Source organism: Eubalaena glacialis, chromosome 12 (assembly GCF_028564815.1).
Source record: "Eubalaena glacialis isolate mEubGla1 chromosome 12, mEubGla1.1.hap2.+ XY, whole genome shotgun sequence".
Classification (NCBI taxonomy): domain Eukaryota; kingdom Metazoa; phylum Chordata; class Mammalia; order Artiodactyla; family Balaenidae; genus Eubalaena; species Eubalaena glacialis.
This window is the reverse complement of record NC_083727.1, coordinates 31,036,322-31,060,605: the sequence shown is the minus strand read 5'-3', so window position 1 is coordinate 31,060,605 and position 24,284 is coordinate 31,036,322. Positions and strand designations below refer to the sequence as shown.

The 24,284-nt window shown below is 40.4% G+C and overlaps 1 protein-coding gene across 1 annotated transcript in view; it reads right to left on the bottom strand.

The window, feature by feature from the left end:
* MOXD1 (monooxygenase DBH like 1) overlaps nucleotides 1-24,284 on the bottom strand; it is an 85,724-nt gene that overhangs the window by 16,348 nt on the left and 45,092 nt on the right. Inside the window, exons 5-8 of the mRNA XM_061206957.1 lie at nucleotides 4,939-5,118; nucleotides 4,246-4,348; nucleotides 2,621-2,787; nucleotides 1,323-1,514 (exon numbers count right to left, since the gene is read on the bottom strand). Coding sequence (XP_061062940.1) covers nucleotides 1,323-1,514; nucleotides 2,621-2,787; nucleotides 4,246-4,348; nucleotides 4,939-5,118 — 642 coding nt within the window. The remainder of the gene's footprint in view (nucleotides 1-1,322; nucleotides 1,515-2,620; nucleotides 2,788-4,245; nucleotides 4,349-4,938; nucleotides 5,119-24,284) is intronic.

Below are 24,284 nucleotides of genomic sequence, written 5' to 3'. Positions count from 1 at the left end.
TTTTTATGGCTCCCCAGTCAGGTAAGTGGACAGGCTATTCATCAGAGGGAGTGAGCTCTGGGTAATGGCCCCCAGATTTGTCCTCCCTGCCCGGATATTCAGAGAGCCCAGAGATCAGTATCTCAACATATTAATACCCTACTTATGGCACACCAGTTATGTGTCACAAGGAGTTCTGAGATAACCCAATAAAACTGGTTGGAGAGTCCCAAGACAAGACAACACCATAAAATGGAGGGTAGTCCTTAAGAATCTTGAGATCACTGTTTCTCAAATTTCATCTTCCTACTCTCAGGGTGAGTCAGGGGATTTCTGCATGTAGAAAAGATATTGCTATTACTCTCACTTCATTAACTAGTATAAGTATCTGACTTTTAAGAAGAGAATAAGGGGCTTCCCTGGTGGCGCAGTGGTTGAGAATCTGCCTGCCAATGCAGGGGACACGGGTTCGAGCCCTGGTTCTGGGAGGATCCCACATGCCGCGGAGCAACTGGGCCCGTGAGCCATAACTACTGAGCCTGCGCGTCTGGAGCCTGTGCTCCGCAACAAGAGAGGCCGCGATAGTGAGAGGCCCGCGCACCGCGATGAAGAGTGGCCCCCGTTTGCCACAACTAGAGAAAGCCCTCGCACAGAAACGAAGACCCAACACAGCCATAAATAAATAAATAAATATTTCTAAAAACCAAAAAAAAAGAGAATAAGGGTAGGAATTTATATAACTATTGAGCTTGATGGCCATTAAATTAAAAATTTGACAAAATGAAGCATCATAAAATTTTTTAAATTCTTCATTATTATAAAGCATAAAATTCTCTTCTGTGTCCTTCCACTAGAACCCCAAGTACTGTTGCAAGCTGGATTACACACAACAGAATAATTAGCTATGTCCAAATATCTTTGTCAAATGAAAGAATTACCTTATATTCATTTTTACTGAAATGAAACTTCCAAAAACTATCTTATGTTGAAAGCAAACTTCTGATCTTACCATTACCTGAACTGCAAGCCAACGGATTGTTAACTGGGGAGTCAAGTAAAAAAAGAAAAAAAAAAAAAAAGATGCTTACAGCACAAAACCCAAGCTTTTACTTTCTTTTTAAATCAACAACTTGAGTTGCCCCTGGGAATAGTAAGAAAAATGAGTTTCAATTTGGGAAAACAGATCAAACACATTCCATGTGGCTTGTGCAACAGCCATGGTGGGTGGCTTTGAGGATATGGATGAGCGATTTATTTCACCAATAGAAACCTGGCTAATTCTCAGCAGACATATGTCTCAGGACTTTGATGACATTCAGTGAAAAAGAACAAAACAATCATACTGGTAAGATTGTTCGTTCTTCCTTAAGGTACTGAAACTCCTGGAAATTGAAGTCAAAATCATCATCATAAGCGAGTAATCTCATTTCCTCCCCTTTGCGAAAATGACGCAGCCTGATGCCTCTGCCTGCCAGGTGAGCGTGGAGCAGAACAGCAAACACGTGGATGCCACTTGGCTTTTCGACTTCCAAAGCCTGCAGGGGACACAGGGGACACAGGGGAGGCCTGATTAGCCCAAGTAAGCTCAGACGGTTCACCTTAAAACACACTTGTAGGGGCAGCTGAGAAGAAAAGCTTACACAATTTAAGTGAATGCATGAGCTGCCAGACATTTTGAATTTGGATTTTTCCTGACTTATACCTAGCAGTGTTATCTTTGTGAAGCAATACTGGCTGGGAGAAAAGAAAAGGAACTAATGCTTGCTGAGGACCAACTGGACCACTTCTAAATATTACCTTTCTTTTTTCTTCTTTTAGTAGGTAAGAAAGCAGTCAAAGCTCCTGGCAAAAAGATTCCAGTATGTTGGTAGCTTGCACACTGAAACTCTTGAAAGGAGAATCTATTCCCACTTTTCCAGATAAGAAAACTGAACTGGGAGAGTGAAATTAAATGAAATGCTCATGGTCCTACAGCTAGCGGTTGATGTCATGGCAATTTAATTCATGGTCTAAATGGCTTAAATAACTCAGAAGAGCACAATCTTTCCACTCCACCAGTCTGCCATACTGTCTACAACCACAATATCCTATAATTCATAAAGAATACTATCCATGTCGAAATACTTTAATTCAAGAAAAAAGAACTATAAGTGGAAGCAGCCATTATGAAATACTTATATATGGTTTTCTCTTATCCAATATGTATTTTTATATTAGTTATTCTTGCTCTTTGGTTAAAGAAGGGAAGGCAACTATAAATCAGAGAAAATGAGAAAAAATGAAAATGAATCATGGAAAAAACAAATATGGATAAAAGATAAAGTTGAGAAAGGAGAAGGGGACTACACAAACAAAGGTCGAAATTGTAAAAGAGAAAGTGAAGTATCCACTATGAAACAATCAAAGGAGGGGAAAGGAAGGAAAACACCCTGAAAATTATTCCTGTCTTTAGAATTCTACACCTGTAGTCTTCAAGATTTAAAAAAGCAATAAAGGTCTTGCTAAAATTGTAAATAATTGTTTTACAGCATGACAACAAGAAAAAGATTAATAATAAACTAACTTGGAATTTTCCAAATATAGTTTCTAAGAGCATAGATGAATCTGGAAACAACAGCTCATAGACTCAGACATAGCATACCTCTTCCAGGCATTCCAGGGTACAGTGACCCTCAGACCGGAAATCAGGCAGGCCTGGAGGGATTGTGTGGAAGAGGCTTACCCAGAGGCCAGCCTCAATCACCCCAGCGTCGTATTTCCTTATATCTGTCGTGTGAAATAACCTCAATCCAGAATTATCTATTAAGCCTGGAACGAGCATTTAAACAAGAATAATTAAAAGTGAGTTTAAGTTCTTAAAAAAGTTTTCCATATTCAGTTGAAATGGGTTCATTGGCTTTTCTTAAAAATCTCACAAGGGAAAGGAATACAAGCAAAGATTAATGGACGGCAACATTCAGCTTCACAAAGAGGAATTAAAAGATGAGTCACCATATGGTCCACAACCATTCTTGACTTACACAGCATACCATGGGAGACACATTTGTGTTGACTAGCTGATATATTCCACAATTACCTAACATGAAGACAGAATGAAAATTCTAAAGTCATTCATTAGAATATAGAATAGCTCAACAGGAGTTTTATTTTATATTGTTTTGAGGTGAAGTTCAGTAACATTTACATAGAGGTGAAAACCCCTTGGTCTAGAAACCACCTGGTGATGGAGAAAAGTACTAATGGTTAACTTTCTTTATAGTTTATTACCAGTCTTTTAATAATTCATCAGTCGTTCGATCAACAAACAGTTATTAAGAATCTATCATGTGAACAGCACAACAGCAGGCACAGTGGGGAGGAAAGATGAATAAGACACATCTCTTGCTGTGACATAGTTATCATAAGGACGGACAGTATGAGCCCCAAACACTTCATAAATCCGTTCCACTATAAATTGCTTCTTCTCTGCAGTGGTGACTTACCTACCTGTGACTACCGAACTGACCTTTGGATCAATTAACATATATATAATTTTGTATTAATTGTTGTGATTATTTTATTGTTTCTCTTTTCCACTACACTATAATGTCCATGAGGGTGGGGACATTATGTTGTTAAACACAGATCCAGCACATCATTGGTGCTCAGTATTTGCTGAAAAATTGCACGAATCAGTGTAAAATAATAACTTTAAGTTTCTTCTGTTGATAATTTCATATTAAAACCTTCAATTTTTTGGCTTTGGAATATTACATAGTGAATTCAGGCGTAAATACTTAACTCTCTTCATTCCAACATCATATTACACAGTGTCACTGCATAAATATTTTTGAGTATATTTATGGTTTGCCTATCACACAACAAAATGCTTAATATTTTCTAGTGTGATGAACGATAGTTTTTTATATATGCTTTTAGAAAGAAAATATTTTGTAATCACCATGTATTTGGGACTAATTGACATCATAAAGGGAAAAGTCTATTATTCTACTTCCTGGTAAGTAATATGCAAATTGCTTTTTAAAATTAGTGATCACATGCGCCCATTTGCCTGGTTCATCGCTGGTTAATGACTGTTGTCCCAGTGTAACTATTAATAGTGCCCTTTTTCATTCTAAAAAAAGTATCCTAATTGGATGACAAATGTATAGGTTAATTCTTTCTACCACTGGATGTTATTTTATTTTAAGTCTGTTTAACTCTGTTAAAATTAAAAGTTACAAAACTTTTAAAATCATAGGTAGAATGTATACAGAATACACTCACCTTCCTTATATGTTGGATTGTCGTAATGGACTTCCAGGAGCACGTAATGAGGGTCTAACGGAGTGCCAAGGGATAATCCAACATGAGGTGGATAGGAAAAACCCTAAACAAGCAAAATTCCATGACATACTGTCCTGTGAAAGTCCCTCAGAGCTCTCCTCCACCCAAAAGCCAACCATTCTCAACGATATTTCAACGTTCTTCAACTCCATTAATCTATAGTTGATCAAATAAAATGGCTTAAGGAAAGAATTACTTCCTATGGAAAGAAAAATAAACCACCCTCATATCAAAAATAGTATATAGGGTCTCCCTGGTGGCGCAGTGGTTGAGAATCTGCCTGCCAATGCAGGGGACACAGGTTCGAGCCCTGGTCTGGGAAGATCCCACATGCCGCGGAGCAACTGGGCCCGTGAGCCACAACTACTGAGCCTGCGCGTCTGGAGCCTGTGCTCCGCAACAAGAGAGGCCACGACAGTGAGAGGCCCGCACACCGTGATGAAGAGTGGCCCCCGCTCACCACAACTAAAGAAAGCCCTCGCACAGAAACGAAGACCCAACACAGCCAAAAATAAATAAATAAATAAATAAATTAAAAAAAAATAGTATATAGAGTTTTACATGTAAGTGTTAGACTCGTAGGGGGAAAAATGATCAATTAACTTCATTACATCTCAGTAATCATTGGCCCACCTCTCCACCAATGGCCCACGCAAAAATGACAGTCTCGCAGGTGAGGAAGGCATCGGGCATGTTAGGGTGGTAGCACTCGTGGCCGTGGTCCAGGACGCTGTCGCTGAAGTTGCTGCTGCACTGATAGAGCAGGATGTGATGGACCAGACTCTCGTGGCCTCTCTGTATCACGGGCTTAACCTAAGCAAGCACAGGTGAGAGGGAGGATGCAATGAATAAAAACACCCTACAGTAAGCATGAAACTAGCATAAATGATTATTAGTTTTTCAAAGGAATAGTTTTCTCAACTATGTAACGGTTATGTGGCTGAAGCATAATTTGTTCTGGAGATGACGACAGTGATGATGATGATGATGACGGCAGTGGCAAAGACAATGGCAACAGCAAAGATGCGATAACCATTTACTCCGCCAAGAATCCTAGGACTTCACTAATCTGTTGTTGGCTTTTTAAACTCACTGTTGTTTCCCTTAACATTCTGCATAGCAGCTGTTTCAAAACTTGCTTGCTCTCTTCCAGGTTTTACTTTGCCCTGGCACTCTCTGTCTCTCTCTGTCTCTCTCTCCATCTCTCTGTCTCTGTCTCTCTGTCTCTCTCTTTTTCACATAGAAAAAAAAATCACATAGGCATAAACGCCTTCAGTCTCCCTCTCCACCACCTCAAAATGTTATCTTTACCCATCCCTACTGGCAGTAATAGATCATGTATCACCTATCTATCTATCTTTCTATCATCTATCATCTATCTATATGGTACAGAGCATAGTGCTAGGCACAAAGGAGGGCTCAATAAAGGATATTTTTATTTTAGTGATTAAAATCAAATTCTAACATGAATTTTACCATTAGAACTTAGGAGAGAAAAAGTCACTGTAGCGATGCGCTCCTGTGACACTGCTCAAAGTAGAAGAAGGAAACTGGTGAAAATAGAATAAGTGGTAAAGTTTGTCCTGAAAGCGTGATTTAGGTGACTATGCTCCTTCCATTGTCCCTTCTGTAAGTTCCCTTCAGAACATGGTCCAGGAACCCAGAATGAGCTAAGCACATCCTAACAACCCAAAGAGCCTTATATCCAGAGGAAGTGGACGAGCCCTGTACTTAGCTTAGCTCGGCTATAGGTGTTGCCATTAGTTACAGGGTTCTTTGAACCTTCTGTTCATCTGCCAAAGAAGGCCTGGTGTGTTCCTAAATTTCCAAGAGTTTAGCTGTCTTAGAGCTCATCCACATTTGTGCTTTTAGCCCTAACTACTCAAATGCAAACAATTCATTTTAAAATCCTTGCTTTAGACAGTCATAAAGATGAAGTGTTTTCAGCTATTTTCCCCTAAGTGTCTCCATTTTGATTTTCTACATAGTTTTCTTTATATATATATATATTTATATATATGAAAATCTAAGCAGCCAAAGAGAGAAGCAGTAGGCAGTGAGTAGAGATCTGAATGGGCAGCCAGGGGTTCAGGTTTTTAAATCCAGCTTTTCTTTTGTGCTGCATAGAGTCCTGCCACACCTAACGCACATGTACATTTTTAAAATCACATTCACAGAAAATGACGTTGCACATGGTTTTGTTTGCACTTGCCTCATCTCTAGAGGATCGTGTGCCCTGAAGACAGAAACTATTTTCTATTTTGCTTGAAAATGACAGTTATTGTTCAAGCATGGTTGCGTAATATATAACAAGTACACAGAAGGACAGCCCAGGATTTCTACGAGATTGTAGTTTCCACATTTAGTTTGAGCTTTTTTGCAAGCACTTATTTGGGCGCCTCAGTACTCCAAGGGGGACAGGAAACTGCTAGTATGTCCATAGTAAAATATTCAGGCACACGTGAGATTTTTGCTCTGTGCCTTCTAAGTTCAGGCAGAACCTGTAGGTTGTACCGAGCTCTACGAGGTAGGTCCTGGATAGGAGCCCTTAGGGCAAATGAGGGTTGGCTGTTGCCAAGGCAGCTACATAAACTAGAGGCCTTCATAATGGCACAGCAAGAGGGCGCTAAGAGAGTGTGGGGGGCAGAGTATGTGAGGCTGGGTGGTGCCTGTCTTAGAGGAGCTTCAAATAAACTTCTTAAAAAAGAACTCTTTAAGAACAAGTCCCTTTTGTATGTATAAAGGAAGTGCTGAAGCCAACACCAAGTTGCCAAGCTAACAATGCATTCTAGGAACAATAATAGTAACATCTGTCTTTTATTTAGCACCTACTAACTACCAGCCACTATTGAGTCATTTCACATATTTCATTTACTATTTATAACAAATCTATAAGGTAAATGTTATTGTCTCCATTTTACAGATGAGAAAACTAAGACTCAGAGGTTTAGGCAGCAAGTTCAAAGTACCATGGCTAGGAAGTAGTGGATGGGGATTTGAAACTAGGCTGGTCTGATCCCAAGGTCAGTACCCTTCTGCTGCAACACGCTGTTGAAGGAAGATACGTTGGAGATGCACCAATGACCTTGGGGGTTGCTACCAGTGAGCGGGCGGATGAAGGGTTTCACATAAGGCAAGTTGCCGACAGCTGTCAGGCAGATGTCAATGCCAGGAGGTGCTTTCAGAGCCACTGCTGAAAATCCCCATGCAGTACTGCCATCAGGGGAGCAGTGCCAGACTGGGAGGGAGCGTCATGCCTGGGGAGTCTCCTGCCCTCCTTGTCACCCAGTCCAAGTACCCTTAGCCTCTAGGGAGAGGAGACAGACTGTGACCTTTAACTGTGCTCTCTCCTAAGGAGAGCAAATAACAAGGTCTCTCCTCGAAACCCAATGAAGGCTTTAAGGAGAATTAAATTGCAATCCAAGCCCCAGGTTACAAATGGATAGTACAGCCTAGAAAATGAGGATTTCCTAAGAAAAATACACTCATAAAACAAGAAGGAAACTTACTGCAGGCAAACCTAGGTACTGATCATAAGAAAGCATAAGAAGCCTTGGAAGAAGTGAAGCCCTTGGAAAAAAAGAATTTTTTTTCTACTGTGAGACGAAAGAGACAAAGAAAGAGAAGTGCCTGAGAATGATTCGTAAGGATAACTACTGAATGAAGAGGCCACAGACGTGGGAGGAAAAATATGAGTTATCAAACTCCTGAAAAGAGGAGAATTTCTTGATAGAGAATTTTAAGTTGACCATGGGGGATAATTAAGTGAGACACCAAGAATATCCCCATGGATGGGAACAACCCGGTAGTGCAGGGTCCAAGTTCCAGGGAATGTGAGCTCCTTGATGAGAGCGGGACAGGGCCACTGGCTTATGGTGCCCAGCACAGGAGAGAATTTCCCACAAAGCTTCCTGTCATGCTTAAGAGCCTAGTGACGTCAGTGCACGGCTACCAATCACCAAATGACGGCTGCACGTTATCTTCTGCTGCCACGACCAGTTCCACAAACATCTGAAGCAGTCATAGCACTTGAGTTTTATCCCCTGTTGTGATATCCTTCTCTTCTCCCAAGTAAGGCTGAGGCAGAGACCAGCGAGTACATCTGAGGAAGGAGAGTGAGGGGCACAAGGGGTCCACGCCTCACACTGCTTGCTGGCCGAATGCAAGCACTCAACACTACCCTTCCTTGCACTCTTGGTTAACAGACCCCAGGAAAGAATCTTCCTTTTGCATCACTGCCTTGTTTGAAACAATGGTGGAGTTCTATACTTTTGTATTTAAATATTTCGGAGACAAATAAGGCTGTAAGGCTTATTTGTCTATCAGTGCTATAAGGGGCAGCACTTAAAAAGGATTTCCTATTTTGATTACTGCTTCATAGGTGTCACGTTATTATCACAATCAAAATGGGAATGCCAAAAGTTGCCTCTATTCAAAAAAATATTACAATGATAGAAATTGTCAAAGAAGGTCATGGCAAGATAAAAGTACACAAATATAAATAAATTGGTATTCCTGAGACTGTAATGAACATTTAATTGAATTTTGCTTTTAGTTGGCTATATGCCGGCAGAAGAAATAAATAAAAAGAAATATTTTTTTAAAGTGCCTGTGGAAGTGGGTGGCAATGACACCCACCTGATGACATATTAAACTGTGTGATTGATCAGTGTTCTTGCACCCAAATGGAATTTACAGACCTAGAACAGATGGTAGGCCTGTATGCCCACCTTCATATGCAAAAGAAGCCAGGCAAGGATGGCCTGGCAGCTGCGGGTTATCTGTTAGCATGGGTGAACACTAAAACACAGCCAGAGAACAAAAACGCAGATGAAAAAGAGAGGGAAGTCTTCAACCTGAAGGATTTTAGCAGGTAAAACAATCCCTTCAGTTAGTTCAAGAAACTGGAACTTTGGGATACTCTTGAGAGGACTTAGCAGTAAAAAAAGAGAAGAAGAAGAAGAAAAAACAAGAGCTGCTAAGCATAGCCAAGACAAAGATGAAAATTAACACTGATGGTAAAATAACCTAGACATTGAAAAGCCCCAGATATTTATACTGTTTCTCATGACCCCATCTTTTCTTGACCTCTTTAGTCAGGTCAAAGCAAAGTCCCTGCAACACACAGATTACTTCATAACTACTTATTGAATGGAAATGAAGTGACTACTACCTTTTTCATGAAGCCAGCATTAAGGAGGCTGAGTCATCAAACGCAGTGCCTCCTAACTTCCTGATCATCTCAACTCCAGTGACTTATGCTGCATCCCACTTCCCTCACCATCTCCCAGAGATGCAGTCAATCAAGAAGTCCAGTGAGCGCTACCTTTAAAAGGTAGCCTGATGCCAAGGAGCAACTAAGCCTGTGCACCACAACTACTGAGCCTGTGCTGTAGAGCCCGCGAGCCACAACTACTGAGCCCGCGTGCCACAACTACTCAAGCCCACGTGCCTAGAGCCCGTGCTCCGCAACAAGAGAAGCCACTTGAGAAGCTTCTCCGCAATGAGAAGCCCGCGCACCACAACGAAGAGTAGCCCCTGCTCGCCACAACTAGAGAAAGCCCGCGCACAGCAACGAAGACCAAACACAGCCAAAATAAATATATTTATTAAAAAAAAAAGGTAGCCTGAATGTAACCATGTTTTCTCAACTTTCAAATATCAATTACCTTAGTACTAACACTTGCAGAAAGAAACCTATTTTTTGCTTAATTCCCCTACACTGGGTTGAGCAATGTTCCTCCAAAATTCATGTCCACCTGGAACCTGAGAATGTAACCTTATTTGGAAATAGGGTCTTTGCAGATGTAATTAGTTAAGATGAGTTTCCACTGGCTTAGGATGGGTCCTAAATCCAATGACTAGTGTCTTAATAGAAGAGAGAGGAGAAGGAGATTCAGACTCAGACACACACACACACACACACACACGGAGATGGCCATGTGAAGACAGAGGCAGAGACTGAAGTCAAGTTGCCACAAGCCAAGTAACCCCAGAAAGCAGCAGAAACTGAAAGGGCCCAGGAAGGTTTCTCCCTTAGAGCCTTCTGAGAAAGCATGGCCCGGTCAACACCTTGATTTTGGAGGTGCCAAAATCTCTGGCTTCTGGCTGCCAGAGCTCTGAGAGAATAAATTTCTGCTGTTTCACGTTACCCAGCTTGTGGTCATTTATTATGGAAGCTCTAGGAATCTAATACAGCCCCCCATCTCTATTTTTTAAAATAAAAAACTAACAATTCTCAGATTTTTACACTTGTACCTAGGCCATGGTTGTCTCTACATTTGTTTGTGATGTGAACTTATCACAAATATACATTGTTTCCTCTTATTTGAATAGATCTGTAGATTAGTTAATAATATTGTATCAAGGGTAATTTCCTGGTTTTGATCATCAAACTAAGTAAATGTAAGATGTTAGCATTTAGGGAATGCTACTATTTCTACAACTCTTTTTGTAAGTCTGATATTATTTCAAAATAAAAAGTGTAAAAAGTAAAAAAAAATAAGATTCATTATCTATAGCTAAATATATGTGTTACCTTGCTTTTGTTTTTATTTTTGGCGGGTAAAAGAAAGGGGGATAAAATGCCCTTCTTGACTGGTCTAAGTATACCGAGCTCAGTGAGAAAAACAGGAGGTGATTAGAGCTCTTATGAGCAATTTTCCTATACTTCTTCTTCCAAGTCTACCCATTTAAGATGTGACTTGTTGGAACATGAGTGGAACATAGCTCTCCAAAACCAACTTGCAGTCTAATAAATTAAAAATTAAAACAAAAGGAAGGAGGTGATGGGTGGAATCTGTAATGAGCTGGAAATTTTGTAAATCCCCATCACCACTTTTCTGCCTGCCCGTTCTTGTTCCTGGCATCCCTCTTTTTATTTTTTTTTTTTTAAACATCTTTATTGAAGTATAATTGCTTTACAATGGTGTGTTAGCTTCTGCTTTATAACAAAGTGAATCAGTTATACATATACATATGTTCCCATATCTCTTCCCTCTTGCATCTCCCTCCCTCCCACCCTCCCTATCCCACCCCTCTAGGTGGTCACAAAGCACCGAGCTGATCTCCCTGTGCTATGCGGCTGCTTCCCACTAGCTATCTATTTTACATTTGGTAGTGTATATATGTCCATGACACTCTCTCACCCTGTCACATCTCACCCCTCCCCCTACCCATATCCTCAAGTCCATTCTCTAGTAGGTCTCTGTCTTTATTCCCATCTTGCCACTAGGTTCTTCATGACCTTTTTTTTTTTTTTTCCCTTAGATTCCATATATATGTGTTAGCATACTGTATTTCTTTTTCTCTTTCTGACTTACTTCACTCTGTATGACAGACTCTAACTCCATCCACCTCATTACAAACACCTCCATTTCATTTCTTTTTATGGCTGAGTAATATTCCATTGTATATATGTGCCACATCTTCTTTATCCATTCATCCGATGATGGACACCTAGGTTGCTTCCATGTCCTGGCTATTGTAAACAGAGCTGCAATGAATATTTTGGTACATGACTCTTTCTGAATTATGGTTTTCTCAGGGTATATGCCCAGTAGTGGGATTGCTGGGTCGTATGGTAGTTCTATTTTTAGTTTTTTAAGGAACCTCCATACTGTTCTCCATAGTGGCTGTATCAATTTACATTCCCACCAACAGTGCAAGAGTGTTCCCTTTTCTCCACACCCTCTCCAGCATTTATTGTTTCTAGATTTTTTGATGATGGCCATTCTGACCGGTGTGAGATGATACCTCATTGTAGTTTTGATCTGCATTTCTCTAATGATTAATGATGTTGAGCATTCTTTCATGTGTCTGTTGGCAATCTGTATATCTTCTTTGGAGAAATGTCTATTTAGGTCTTCTGCCCATTTTTGGATTGGGTTGTTTGTTTTTTTGTTATTGAGCTGCATGAGCTGCTTGTAAATCTTGGAGATTAATCCTTTGTCAGTTGCTTCATTTGCAAATATTTTCTCCCATTCTGAGGGTTGTCTTTTGGTCTTGTTTATGGTTTCCTTTGCTGTGCAAAAGCTTTTAAGTTTCATTAGGTCCCATTTGTTTATTTGTGTTTTTATTTCCATTTCTCTAGGAGCTGGGTCAAAAAGGATCTTGCTGTGACTTATGTCATAGAGTGTTCTGCCTATGTTTTCCTCTAAGAGTTTGATAGTGTCTGGCCTTACACTTAGGTCTTTAATCCATTTTGAGTTTATTTTTGTGTATGGTGTCAGGGAGTGTTCTAATTTCATACTTTTACATGTACCTGTCCAATTTTCCCAGCACCACTTATTGAAGAGGCTGTCTTTTCTCCACTGTATATGCTTGCCTCCTTTATCAAAGATAAGGTGACCATATGTGCGTGGGCTTATCTCTGGGCTTTCTATCCTGTTCCATTGATCTATGTTTCTGTTTTTGTGCCAGTACCAAACTGTCTTGATTACTGTAGCTTTGTAATATAGTCTGAAGTCAGGGAGCCTGATTCCTCCAGCTCCATTTTTCGTTCTCAAGATTGCTTTGGCTATTCGGGGTCTTTTGTGTTTCCATACAAATTGTGAAATTTTTTGTTCTAGTTCTGTGAAAAATGCCAGTGGTAGTTTGATAGGGATTGCATTGAATCTGTAGATTGCTTTGGGTAGCAGAGTCATTTTCACAATGTTGATTCTTCCAATCCAAGAACATGGTATATCTCTCCATCTATTTGTATCATCTTTAATTTCTTTCATCAGTGTTCTATAATTTTCTGCATACAGGTCTTTTGTCTCCCTAGGTAGGTTTATTCCTAGATATTTTATTCTTTTTGTTGCAATGGTAAATGGGAGTGTTTTCTTAATTTCACTTTCAGATTTTTCATCATTAGTATACAGGAATGCAAGAGATTTCTGTGCATTAATTTTGTATCCTGCTACTTTACCAAATTCATTGATTAGCTCTAGTAGTTTTCTGGTAGCATCTTTTGGATTCTCTATGTATAGTATCATGTCATCTGCAAACAGTGACAGCGTTACTTCTTCTTTTCCGATTTGGATTCCTTTTATTTCTTTTTCTTCTCTGATTGCTGTGGCTAACACTTCCAAAACTATGTTGAATAATAGTGGTGAGAGTGGGCAACCTTGTCTTGTTCCTGATCTTAGTGGAAATGGTTTCAGTTTTTCACCATTGAGGACAATGTTGGCTGTGGGTTTGTCATATACGGCCTTTATTATGTTGAGGAAAGTTCCCTCTATGCCTACTTTCTGCAGGACTTTTATCATAAATGGGTGTTGAATTTTGTCGAAAGCTTTCTCTGCATCTATTGAGATGATCATATGGTTTTTCTCCTTCAATTTGTTAATATGATGTATCACGTTGATTGATTTGCGTATATTGAAGAATCCTTGCATTCCTGGAATAAACCCCACTTGATCATGGTGTATAATCCTTTTAATGTGCTGTTGGATTCTGTTTGCTAGTATTTTGTTGAGGATTTTTGCATCTATGTTCATCAGTGATATTGGCCTGTAGTTTTCTTTCTTTGTGACATCTTTGTCTGGTTTTGGTATCAGGGTGATGGTGGCCTCGTAGAATGAGTTGGGGAGTGTTCCTCCCTCTGCAATATTTTGGAAGAGTTTGAGAAGGATAGGTGTTAGCTCTTCTCTAAATGTTTGATAGAATTCGCCTGTGAAGCCATCTGGTCCTGGGCTTTTGTGTGTTGGAAGATTTTTAATCACAGTTTCAATTTCAGTGCTTGTGATTGGTCTGTTCATATTTTCTATTTCTTCCTGGTTCAGTCTTGGCAGGTTGTGCATTTCTAAGAATCTGTCCATTTCTTCCAGGTTGTCCATTTTATTGGCATAGAGTTGCTTGTAGTAATCTCTCATGATCGTTTGTATTTCTGCAGTGTCAGTGGTTACTTCTCCTTTTTCATTTCTAATTCTATTAATTTGAGTCTTCTCCCTTTTTCTCTTGATGAGTCTGGCTAATGGTTTATCAATTTTGTTTATCTTCTCAAAGAACCAGCTTTTAGTTTCATTGATTTTTGCTATTGTTTCCTTCATTTCTTTTTCATTTATTTCTGATCTGATCTTTATGATTACTTTCCTTCTGCTAGCTTTGGGGTTTTTTTGTTCTTCTTTCTCTAATTGCTTTAGGTGCAAGGTTAGGTTGTTTATTCGAGATGTTTCCTGTTTCTTGATGTAGGCTTGTATTGCTATAAACTTCCCTCTTAGAACTGCTTTTGCTGCATCCCATAGGTTTTGGATCGTCATGTCTCCATTGTCATTTGTTTCTAGGTATTTTTTGATTTCCCCTTTGATTTCTTCAGTGATCACTTCGTTATTAAGTAGTGTATTGTGTAGCCTCCATGTGTTTGTATTTTTTACAGATCTTTTCCTGTAATTGATATCTAGTCTCATAGCGTTGTGGTCGGAAAAGATACTTGATACGATTTCAATTTTTTTAAATTTACCAAGGCTTGATTTGTGACCCAAGATATGATCTATCCTGGAGAATGTTCCATGAGCACTTGAGAAAAATGTGTATTCTGTTGTTTTGGGGTGGAATGTCCTATAAATATCAATTAAGTCCATCTTGTTTAATGTATCATTTAAAGCTTGTGTTTCCTTATTTATTTTCATTTTGGATGATCTGTCCATTGGTGAAAGTGGGGTGTTAAAGTCCCCTACTATGATTGTGTTACTGTTGATTTCCCCTTTTATGGCTGTTAGTATTTGCCTTATGTATTGAGGTGCTCCTATGTTGGGTGCATAAATATTTACAATTGTTATACCTTCCTCTTGGATTGATCCCTTGATCATTATATAGTGTCCTTCTTTGTCTCTTGTAATAGTCTTTATTTTAAAGTCTATTTTGTCTGATATGAGAATTGCTACTCCAGCTTTCTTTTGATTTCCATTTGCATGGAATATCTTTTTCCATCCCCTCACTTTCAGTCTGTATGTGTCTCTAGGTCTGAAGTGGGTCTCTTGGAGACAGCATATATATGGGTCTTGTTTTTGTATCCATTCAGCCAGTCTGTGTCTTTTGGTGGGAGCATTTAATCCATTTACATTTAAGGTAATTATCGATACGTATGTTCCTATTCCCATTTTCTTAAATGTTTTGGGTTTGTTATTGTAGGTGTTTTCCTTCTCTTGTGTTTCTTGCCTAGAGAAGTTCCTTTAGCATTTGTTGTAAAGCTGGTTTGGTGGTGCTGAACTCTCTCAGCTTTTGCTTGTCTGTAAAGGTTTTAATTTCTCCATCAAATCTGAATGAGATCCTTGCTGGGTAGAGTAATCTTGGTTGTAGGTTTTTCTCCTTCATCACTTTAAGTATATCCTGCCACTCCCTTCTGGCTTGCAGAGTTTCTGCTGAAAGATCAGCTGTTAACCTTATGGGGATGCCCTTGTGTGTTATTTGTTGTTTTTCCCTTGCTGCTTTTAATATGTTTTCTTTATATTTAATTTTTGATAGTTTGATTAATATGTGTCTTGGTGTGTTTCTCCTTGGATTTATCCTGTATGGGACTCTCTGTGCTTCCAGGACTTGATTAACTATTTCCTTTCCCATATTAGGGAAGTTTTCAACTATAATCTCTTCAAATATTTTCTCAGTCCCTTTCTTTTTCTCTTCTTCTTCTGGGACCCCTATAATTCGAATGTTGGTGCGTTTAATGTTGTCCCAGAGGTCTCTGAGACTGTCCTCCGTTCTTTTCATTCTTTTTTCTTTATTCTGCTCTGCAGTAGTTATTGCCACCATTTTATCTTCCAGGTCACTTATCCGTTCTTCCGCCTCAGTTATTCTGCTATTGATCCCATCTACAGTATTTTTAATTTCATTTATTGTGCTTTTCATCGTTGCTTGGTTCCTCTTTAGTTCTTCTACGTCCTTGTTCAATGTTTCTTGCATTTTGTCTATTCTATTTCCAAGATTTTGGATCATCCTTACTATCATTATTCTGAATTCTTTTTCAGGTAGACTACCTATTTCCTCTTCATTTGTTAGGTCTGGTTTGTTTTGACCCTGCTCCTTCATCTGCTGTGTGTTTTTCTGTCTTCTCATTTTGCTTATCTTACTGTGTTTGGGGTCTCCTTTTCAGAGGCTGCAGGTTTGTAGTTCCCGTTGTTTTTGGTATCTGTCCCCAGTGGCTAAGGTTGGTTCAGTGGGTTGTGTAGGTTTCCTGGTGGAGGGAACTAGTGCCTGTGTTCTGGTGGATGAGGCTGGATGTTGTCTTTCTGGTGGGCTCGTCCACGTCTGGTGGTGTGTTTTGGGGTGTCTGTGGCCTTATTATGATTTTAGGCAGCCTCTCTGTTAATGGATGGGGCTGTGTTCCTGTCTTGCTAGTTGTTTGGCATAGGGTGGCCAGCACTGTAGCTTGCTGGTCGTTGAGTGAAGCTGGGTCTTGATGTTGAGATGGAGATCTCTGAGAGATTTTCGCCGTTTGGTATTACGTGGAGCTGGGAGGTCTCTTGTGGACCAGTGTCCTGAAGTTGGCTCTCCCACCTCAGAGGCACAGCCCTGATGCCTGGCTGGAGCACCAAGAGCCTTTCATCCACACGGCTTAGAATAAAAGGGAGAAAAAATGGAAAGAAAGAAAGAAAGAGGATAAAATAAAATAAAATAAAACAATTATAATAAAAAATAAGAAAAAAAATTATTAAGAAAAAAAATTTTTTTTTAATTTTTAAAAATAGATTTATTAATTTTTTATACTAAAAATAAGAAAAAAATTATTAAGAAAAAATTTATTAAGAAAAAATTTTTTTTAATTTTTTATAAATAGAAAATAAGGAAAAAATTATTAAGAAAACATTTATTAGGGAAAAAAAAGTTTTCTAAGTTAAAAAAAAAAAAAAAAAAAAAACGGACGGACCTAACCCTAGGACTAATGGTGAGAGCAAAGCTATACAGACAAAATGTCACCCAGAAGCATACACATATACACTCACAAAAAAAGGAAAAGGGGAAAAGTTAATATATCCTGCTCCCAAAGTCCACCTCCTAAATTTAGGATGATTCGTTGTCTATTCAGGTATTCAACAGATGCAGGCACATCAAGTTGTTTGTGGAGCTTTAATCCGCTGTTTCTGAGGCTGCTGGGAGAGATTTCCCTTTCTCTTCTTTGTTCGTACAGCTCCTGGGGTTCAGCTTTGAATTTGGACCCGCCTCTGCATGTAGGTCGCCTGAGGGCGTCTGTTCCCCGCCCAGACAGAACGGGGTTAAAGGAGCAGCTAATTCGGGGGCTCTGGCTCAGTAAGGCCGGGGGGAGGGGGCGGTACGGAGGAGGCGGGGCGAGCCTGCGGCGGCAGAAGCCGGCGTGACGTTGCAGCAGCCTGAGGCGCGCCGTGTGCTCTCCCGGGGAAGTTGTCCCCAGATTACGGGAGCCTGGCCGTGGCGGGCTGCACAGGCTCCCGGGAGGGGCGGTGTGGAGAATGACCTGTGCTCGCCCACAGGCTTTTTGGCGGCGGCAGCAGCAGCCTTAGCGTCTCATGCCCGTCTCTGGGGTCCGCGCTGATAGCCGCGGCTCGCGCCCGTCTCTGGAGTTCGTTTAAGTGGCGCTCTGAATCCCCTCTCCTTGCACGCCGCGAAACAAAGAGGCAAGAAAAAGTCGCTTGCCTCTTCAGCAGCTGCAGACTTTCTCTCGGGCACCCTCCCGGCTAGTTGTGGTGCGCTAGCCCCTTCAGGCTGTGTTCACGCAGCCAACCCCAGTCCTCTCCCTGGGATCCGACCGAAGCCCGCGCCTCAGCTCCCAGCCCCCGCCCGCCCCGGCGGGTGAGCAGACAAGCCTCTCGGGCTGGTGAGTGCTGCTCGGCGCCGAGCCTCTGTGCGGGAATCTCTCCGTTTTTCCCTCTGCGTCCCTGTTGCTGTGGGATCCGCGCTGATAGCCGTGGCTCGCGCCCGTCTCTGGAGCTCGTTTAGGCGGCGCTCTGAATCCCCTCTCCTTGCGCGCCGCGAAACAAAGAGTCAAGAAAAAGTCTCTTGCCTCTACGGCAGCTGCAGTCTTTTTCCCGGACTCCCTCCCGGCTAGCACCGAAGCCCGAGCCCCAGCTCCCAGCCCCCGCCCGCCCCGGCGGCTGAGCAGACAAGCCTCTCGGGCTGGTGAGTGCTGGTCGGCACCGCTCCTCTGCGCGGGAATCTCTCCGCTTTGCCCTCCGCACCCCTGTGGCTGTGCTCTCCTCCGTGGCTTCGAAGCTTCCCCCCTCTGCCACCCGCAGTCTCTGCCCACGAAGGGGCTTCCTAGTGTGTGGAAACCTTTCCTCCTTCACAGCTCCCTCCCACTGGTGCAGGTCTCGTCCCTATTCTTTTGTCTCTGTTATTTCTTTTTTCTTTTGCCCTACCCAAGTACGTGGGGATTTTCTTGCCTTTTGGGAGGTCTGATGTCTTCTGCCAGCGTTCAGTGGGTGTTCTGTAGGAGCAGTTCCACGTGTAGATGTATTTCTCATGTATCTGTGGGGAGGAAGGTGATCTCCGCGTCTTACTCTTCCGCCATCTTGCCCCTCCCCCCCATCTTGCCCCTCCCCCCCCTTTACATACCCACCCGAGGCACAGGTTGCTGTCCCTGTAATAGCAGGTAAACCAGCTCTGACAAAGGTTATCCAAAGGGCACCTGGCTCGTAAAGTGATGCAGCCTATGAGAACATTTCAGCCAGAACTAGTAGTATAGATAGATGATTATAATGTCATGTGACTATTTGCTTCCCTCTCTCCCTTTCTCCCTCTTTATCTTCATCCCTGATGGGGAGAACTCTTTGAGAATGACAATATATCTGACTTTTAAGAGGCAACCAAATTGAGCAAGAGAATGATATCACTGTCCCACAGGTAATCCACTCTGAAAAAGTTCAGGGTTCAAAGTAAAACCCGACTTATTGATATGGCATCAAGAGGTCACAGCTTGAATGGACTTGGCAGCTAAAGCCCAGGAAATCATGTTCAAATCAGATGGAGACGACTAAAAGAAATGAAGAAAAGGGAAAACCTGAGGGAAAGGAGATCTCTGGGAAATAATTCACTCCGTACTGCAATCCTGAATTCTCCTAGGAACTACCATCTTCATGCATGACCATGCCCGTGCAGCCACAATTGACCAGTTCAGGGATGGGTGCCCAATGCATCAATCCTTTTTGGGGATTTTCAAACTATGAAAAAGAACCCACTGCCCTCTAGAAGGTGGAGATTGTGGAAGAAGCCAGCCTGTAGTGAGATACAATAAAGTCAGCACACAGAAAAGTGCCAAAGACAAGACAGTCTTTGAATACCTAACTTAAGCTGTTCCTGAAACCAGCTGCATCTCTGCCATTCTGTGGCTTATTTATTCAACCTTTCCTCTTATTTCATGAGTCAGTACATTCCTTTCTATTTCCTAAGCTAGTTCAAGTTGGGTTTCTGTTACTTGCAACCAAGAGCCCTGATTAATAATCACACAACTATATATCATCAACTTATCAATATGTTTGTGCATTTATGTATGTGCTATCTGAAAATATCTTTTTTTCTCTTAGGAAACTTGCCATATAAAACTGCTTTGTTTTTGTTTTACTCTTTTATTTTAGTTATTATTCTTAATTGGATCTGGGTAAGTTAATAACAAAGTTACTTCAATAAAATGCCCTTAATAGGCAATATGGGGAAAAAAATCACCCCCTCTAACACACATAAATGTCTCTCTCCCTTGCTTATTGATTCCTGAAATTCCACATAGGCACTTAGTACTAATGCTGTTTTACTTGGTGAACATGCAAGTACCCTTGAGCAAGGTAAAACATTATGATTTACAGTCATTAATTTCTGCATGTGAATTAATGAGGTACTTTTGCCAAACACTTCAAGCATACTTAAAAAAAACAAAATAAAACAGAAAATTACCTTTAAGAAAGTTCATCACACAGCATGCTTAGTATATGTATTGTTTTTTGAATTTTTAATAGACTATTCATGAACTCTAAGATAGCTTCTGGCCCTATATTTATATATTAATTTTTGGTTAACTGAGATATTTAATAAGCTAGAGATCACCTACCTACTCTAAGAAAATTTAAATTAACACCTATATGCAAGGAGTAGTGGAATGACCTGGAGGTTTGGAGACCAAGTTCACTTCCTGCTGTGCCACTAACCAGCTGTGGGACATGACCTTGAGCAAGTCACATCACACTAGTTCTTACTTTCCATCAGGCTCTAAGGCTCTAGTTTATATACAGACTAGACATATAAACATAAATATTACATTCAATAATCCTCAAAACAACCTAATGAGCTTAGGTAATAGAATTTTCACACATTTTATAGAAATGGAAAGTAAAATACATATAAGTTAAGAAACTTGCCCAAGTATCAGAGCCCTGATTTGACCTCTGGTGGCCTGCACTGGGAGTCGGTGCTCCTAACCACCACACTGATGTACTGGCCTCTTTATTGGCAGGGTAGTAGATGGGGCAGTGTCTACTCCACCCAGATCACTTCAGGTCCCTGTAGCCTTTACTGTGTACCCATCACCCAGGTTCTGGTGCCTAATTTCTAGGCACCAGAGGCATGATTCTGGATTCACTTTGCAAACAGCAAGAAATACCAGAAAATGTACATTCCTCTAGGGAAGGTGAAAGGTAAGAGAATATAAATGTCTGGTAATCTTGTGTTAAATAGGACAACTCTAAACATACTTTATATTCTTCATGGGTGCTATGGACTGAATATTGGTGTCCCTGCCCCCCAAATTGATATATTAAAGTCCTAACCCCCAAGCTGATGGTATTACATGTGAGACCTTTGGGAGGTGATCAGGTCATGAGGGCAGATCTTCATGAATGGGATTAGTGCCCTTATAAGAGACCCCAGAGAGCTCCCTTGCCCCTTCTTCCATGTGAGGTCACAGTGAAAAGACAGCCATCTCTGAGGAAAAGGTTCTCACCAGATAGCAAAGCTGCCAGCACCTTGGTCTTGGCCTTCCCAGCCTCCAGAACTGTGAGAAATAAATTTCTGTTGTTTAGAAGCCACCTAGTCTATGGTATTCTGTTAAAGGAGACCAAATGGGCTAAGACAATGGGATTAAGTTAAACCTGGAACTACAAGGCAGTCACACCCTTGCTTGGCTTCTTCCCCTTCCCTAGCCTTACTCTGCCCCCTACTGTTTTCTCCTGGTACTTCCTTAATCAATCCTTTGTACATAAAACCTTGTCTTAAAGGACTGAATCTGGGAACCCAACCTAAAGCAGGTAGCATAATGGAAGAGCATTTTTGGACCACATTTTCTTGGGTTTGAATCTTGCTCCATTACTTTCATATTTACTTATTTTCCTTGAAATATATTTGACATATAACATTGTGTAAATTTAAGGTGTACAACATGCTGATTTGATACATTTATACACTGTAATATAATTGCATCAAACTTGTTAAAGACTAGATTTTAATTATTCCCACCACAAAAAAAGGAATTGATAATTACGTGACTTTCTATCTCTGTTTCCTAGGTACTTAACGTCTCTATCTCAGTTTCTTTATAAGAAAATCAGTGATAATGAGAGTTACTCATAAGATTACTTGAGAATCAAATGGCTGGTACATATAAAGCAACAGACACCTTGTAGGTGCTCAAAAAGTGATGTATTATTATAAATTGGGTTCTGGGTTTTTAAATACATTTTTAACATTGTGCCCACATAGATAACAAGCAAAACTATGCAAATAATTTATTCACAAATGCCAGTATTTCAAAATCAAAATTTAAGGCTTTATGTTATAAATATTCAAGCAAAAAAATATCACCATGGTCAAATGTTTTATTGCAAAATATGTCATCATATGAAATACAAATTTATGTGTGCCTTGTCTATTTATTTAGGATTTGAGTTTCAAATTTGTAGATATAAGACTGAGATGTATTTTCTCGACAGAGATCTTTTTCTGAATTACGACCACCCTCCTTTCTCCAAAAGAAACTTAGCTACATTGACACTTATGTGTGTTGATGTATAATTTTGAATATAAACGTTCCTTATCATTTTGCTCTGAAAATCTTTTCTCTCAAAGAGATGCCCTCCATTCATTCATTCATGCACTCAACTAATCAACTAAAAAACAAAAAAACAACAAAAAAACCCACACACACCTATATCTACTCTACTGTTTGCTCTTTGTTAGGTGCCAAGGGGGGAAACAAAGATGCATCATACATGAATCTGACAGTCATATGGTTCATATTCTAGAACGGTAGAGAAGCAAAGGCCAGAGAATGATCATTTTTGGTTGCTTTCCAGCACTGATTCCCCCAGAAGACTTTCCTACCAGAATCCTGAACTGCTTAACTACACCATTGGGCTAAGAATGATTCTTACTTCCCCTGAGTGGCCTAAACCCATTTATGTGATCCCATCCTTGACATGAACTTAAATTTGTCAAATCACAGGGACTTTTCCACGGTGGCTGACAGAAGAGCTGTCCTCTCCCTTCCCCAAGATGTGAAAGAGAAAGTGTTACATCAGGAATTGAGGCTGCCATTTCCCTACCATGAGGGAAAACAGCCTAAGCCTGAAGACAACACAATGGTAAGGGCCAAACTCAAAATGAAGCTGCAGCTCTTGAAACATCACAAACCTCCGGACTAACAGATTTGCCTGAAATAAACGCAAGCAATGCTCAGTTGAAATAAAAATGGGTTTGATGCTGACAGTAATTATCAATGACAATTATTTTCTTCAGTCACCCTTCATTTGTTTCTTCCCTCGCTTTAGACAAACAATGCAAACTGAGATGAGCACCCAAATCTGGATAAAGTCAGAAGCTTTGTTAATTAAGACTTCTGAAAAAAAAAAGAGTTCCCCAAATATTAGCTAATGGCTGAGTCTCTGGTTCTATAACATATTTGAAAGCTGATTTTTTTTCATGAGAACACTCAATATTTAGAATATGCCACAGCAATATGGCCTATCCTATTTCATATTTCTCATCTTCAAAATATCCTTCAAGCTATTTTCCAGTCACAGCATTCATCCTACTCTACACCTCCTACACATCCTACCTGAATTATACCAATAGCCACATACTTATCTTCTTAAATGTTTAGGAGCTTGCTTTCTGGACCACACTCCATATCCCAGCCAAACCATCTTCACAGATTACTACTTTTCACATTGTAAATCTGAATAACATTCAATGGCTCCATACCACCCATCTGGTAGCTGATCAAGTCCACACTTCTTTTTCTGACATCCGGGGCCCTCTGTCATTGGCTGCGTGTTAGTTACACAGCCCTACATGCATGAATTTCCATCCATAAGAATCACTTCTCTTTATGCATCATGTTCGTTCTTACCTCCATGATTTCATTAGCACTGTTTTCTCCACCCAATACATTCCCCTTACTCAACTTTGCTTGTTAAAATCGTACTCATTCTTGAAAGCCCAGCTTTTGTTTTCCCTGGATTCCTTCTCTGATTATTTTGGCTCACATTTGCCTTGTTTCTCTGAACTTCTTTTGGGAGGCAATACTCTGTGGTAGCTTGAAGCCAAAGACTTGGTTTAGAAGCCGGTGTCCAGCGCTTACCAGCTGTGTGACCTGAGGCAAATTGCTTAACCTTACTGAAACTCAGTGTTCTTATTTATAAAATGTAAATACAAACCAACTTTTAATCCATTATAAAAGTAAAGGAAAATATGTGTCTAGCACATAATAATTCATAGTAAGATGTTGAAAACTCTACTCAGTTCTGTATAACTTAGCCCATCTATCATTTTTTCCTTATTGGATGCAATAATTTCATACATGGGCTTTTTTCTCCCTACTTGGAGTAGCAACTCATTGTCCTACCACTTGCTGACAATTCATTACATGGAGCAGGCTTCTTCAAGGTCTTTATTATTTCTGTGCTTTAGTTAAGAAAACAGAACATCAAGACTAGTTATTGCTAGTTACTCTCTGACATGCAATTTCTAACTTACTTGTAAGTGTGAGCTGTTTTTAAACAATGAATTGAAGTTTTAGGTAAACTTGCATTTCAGATTCTGGC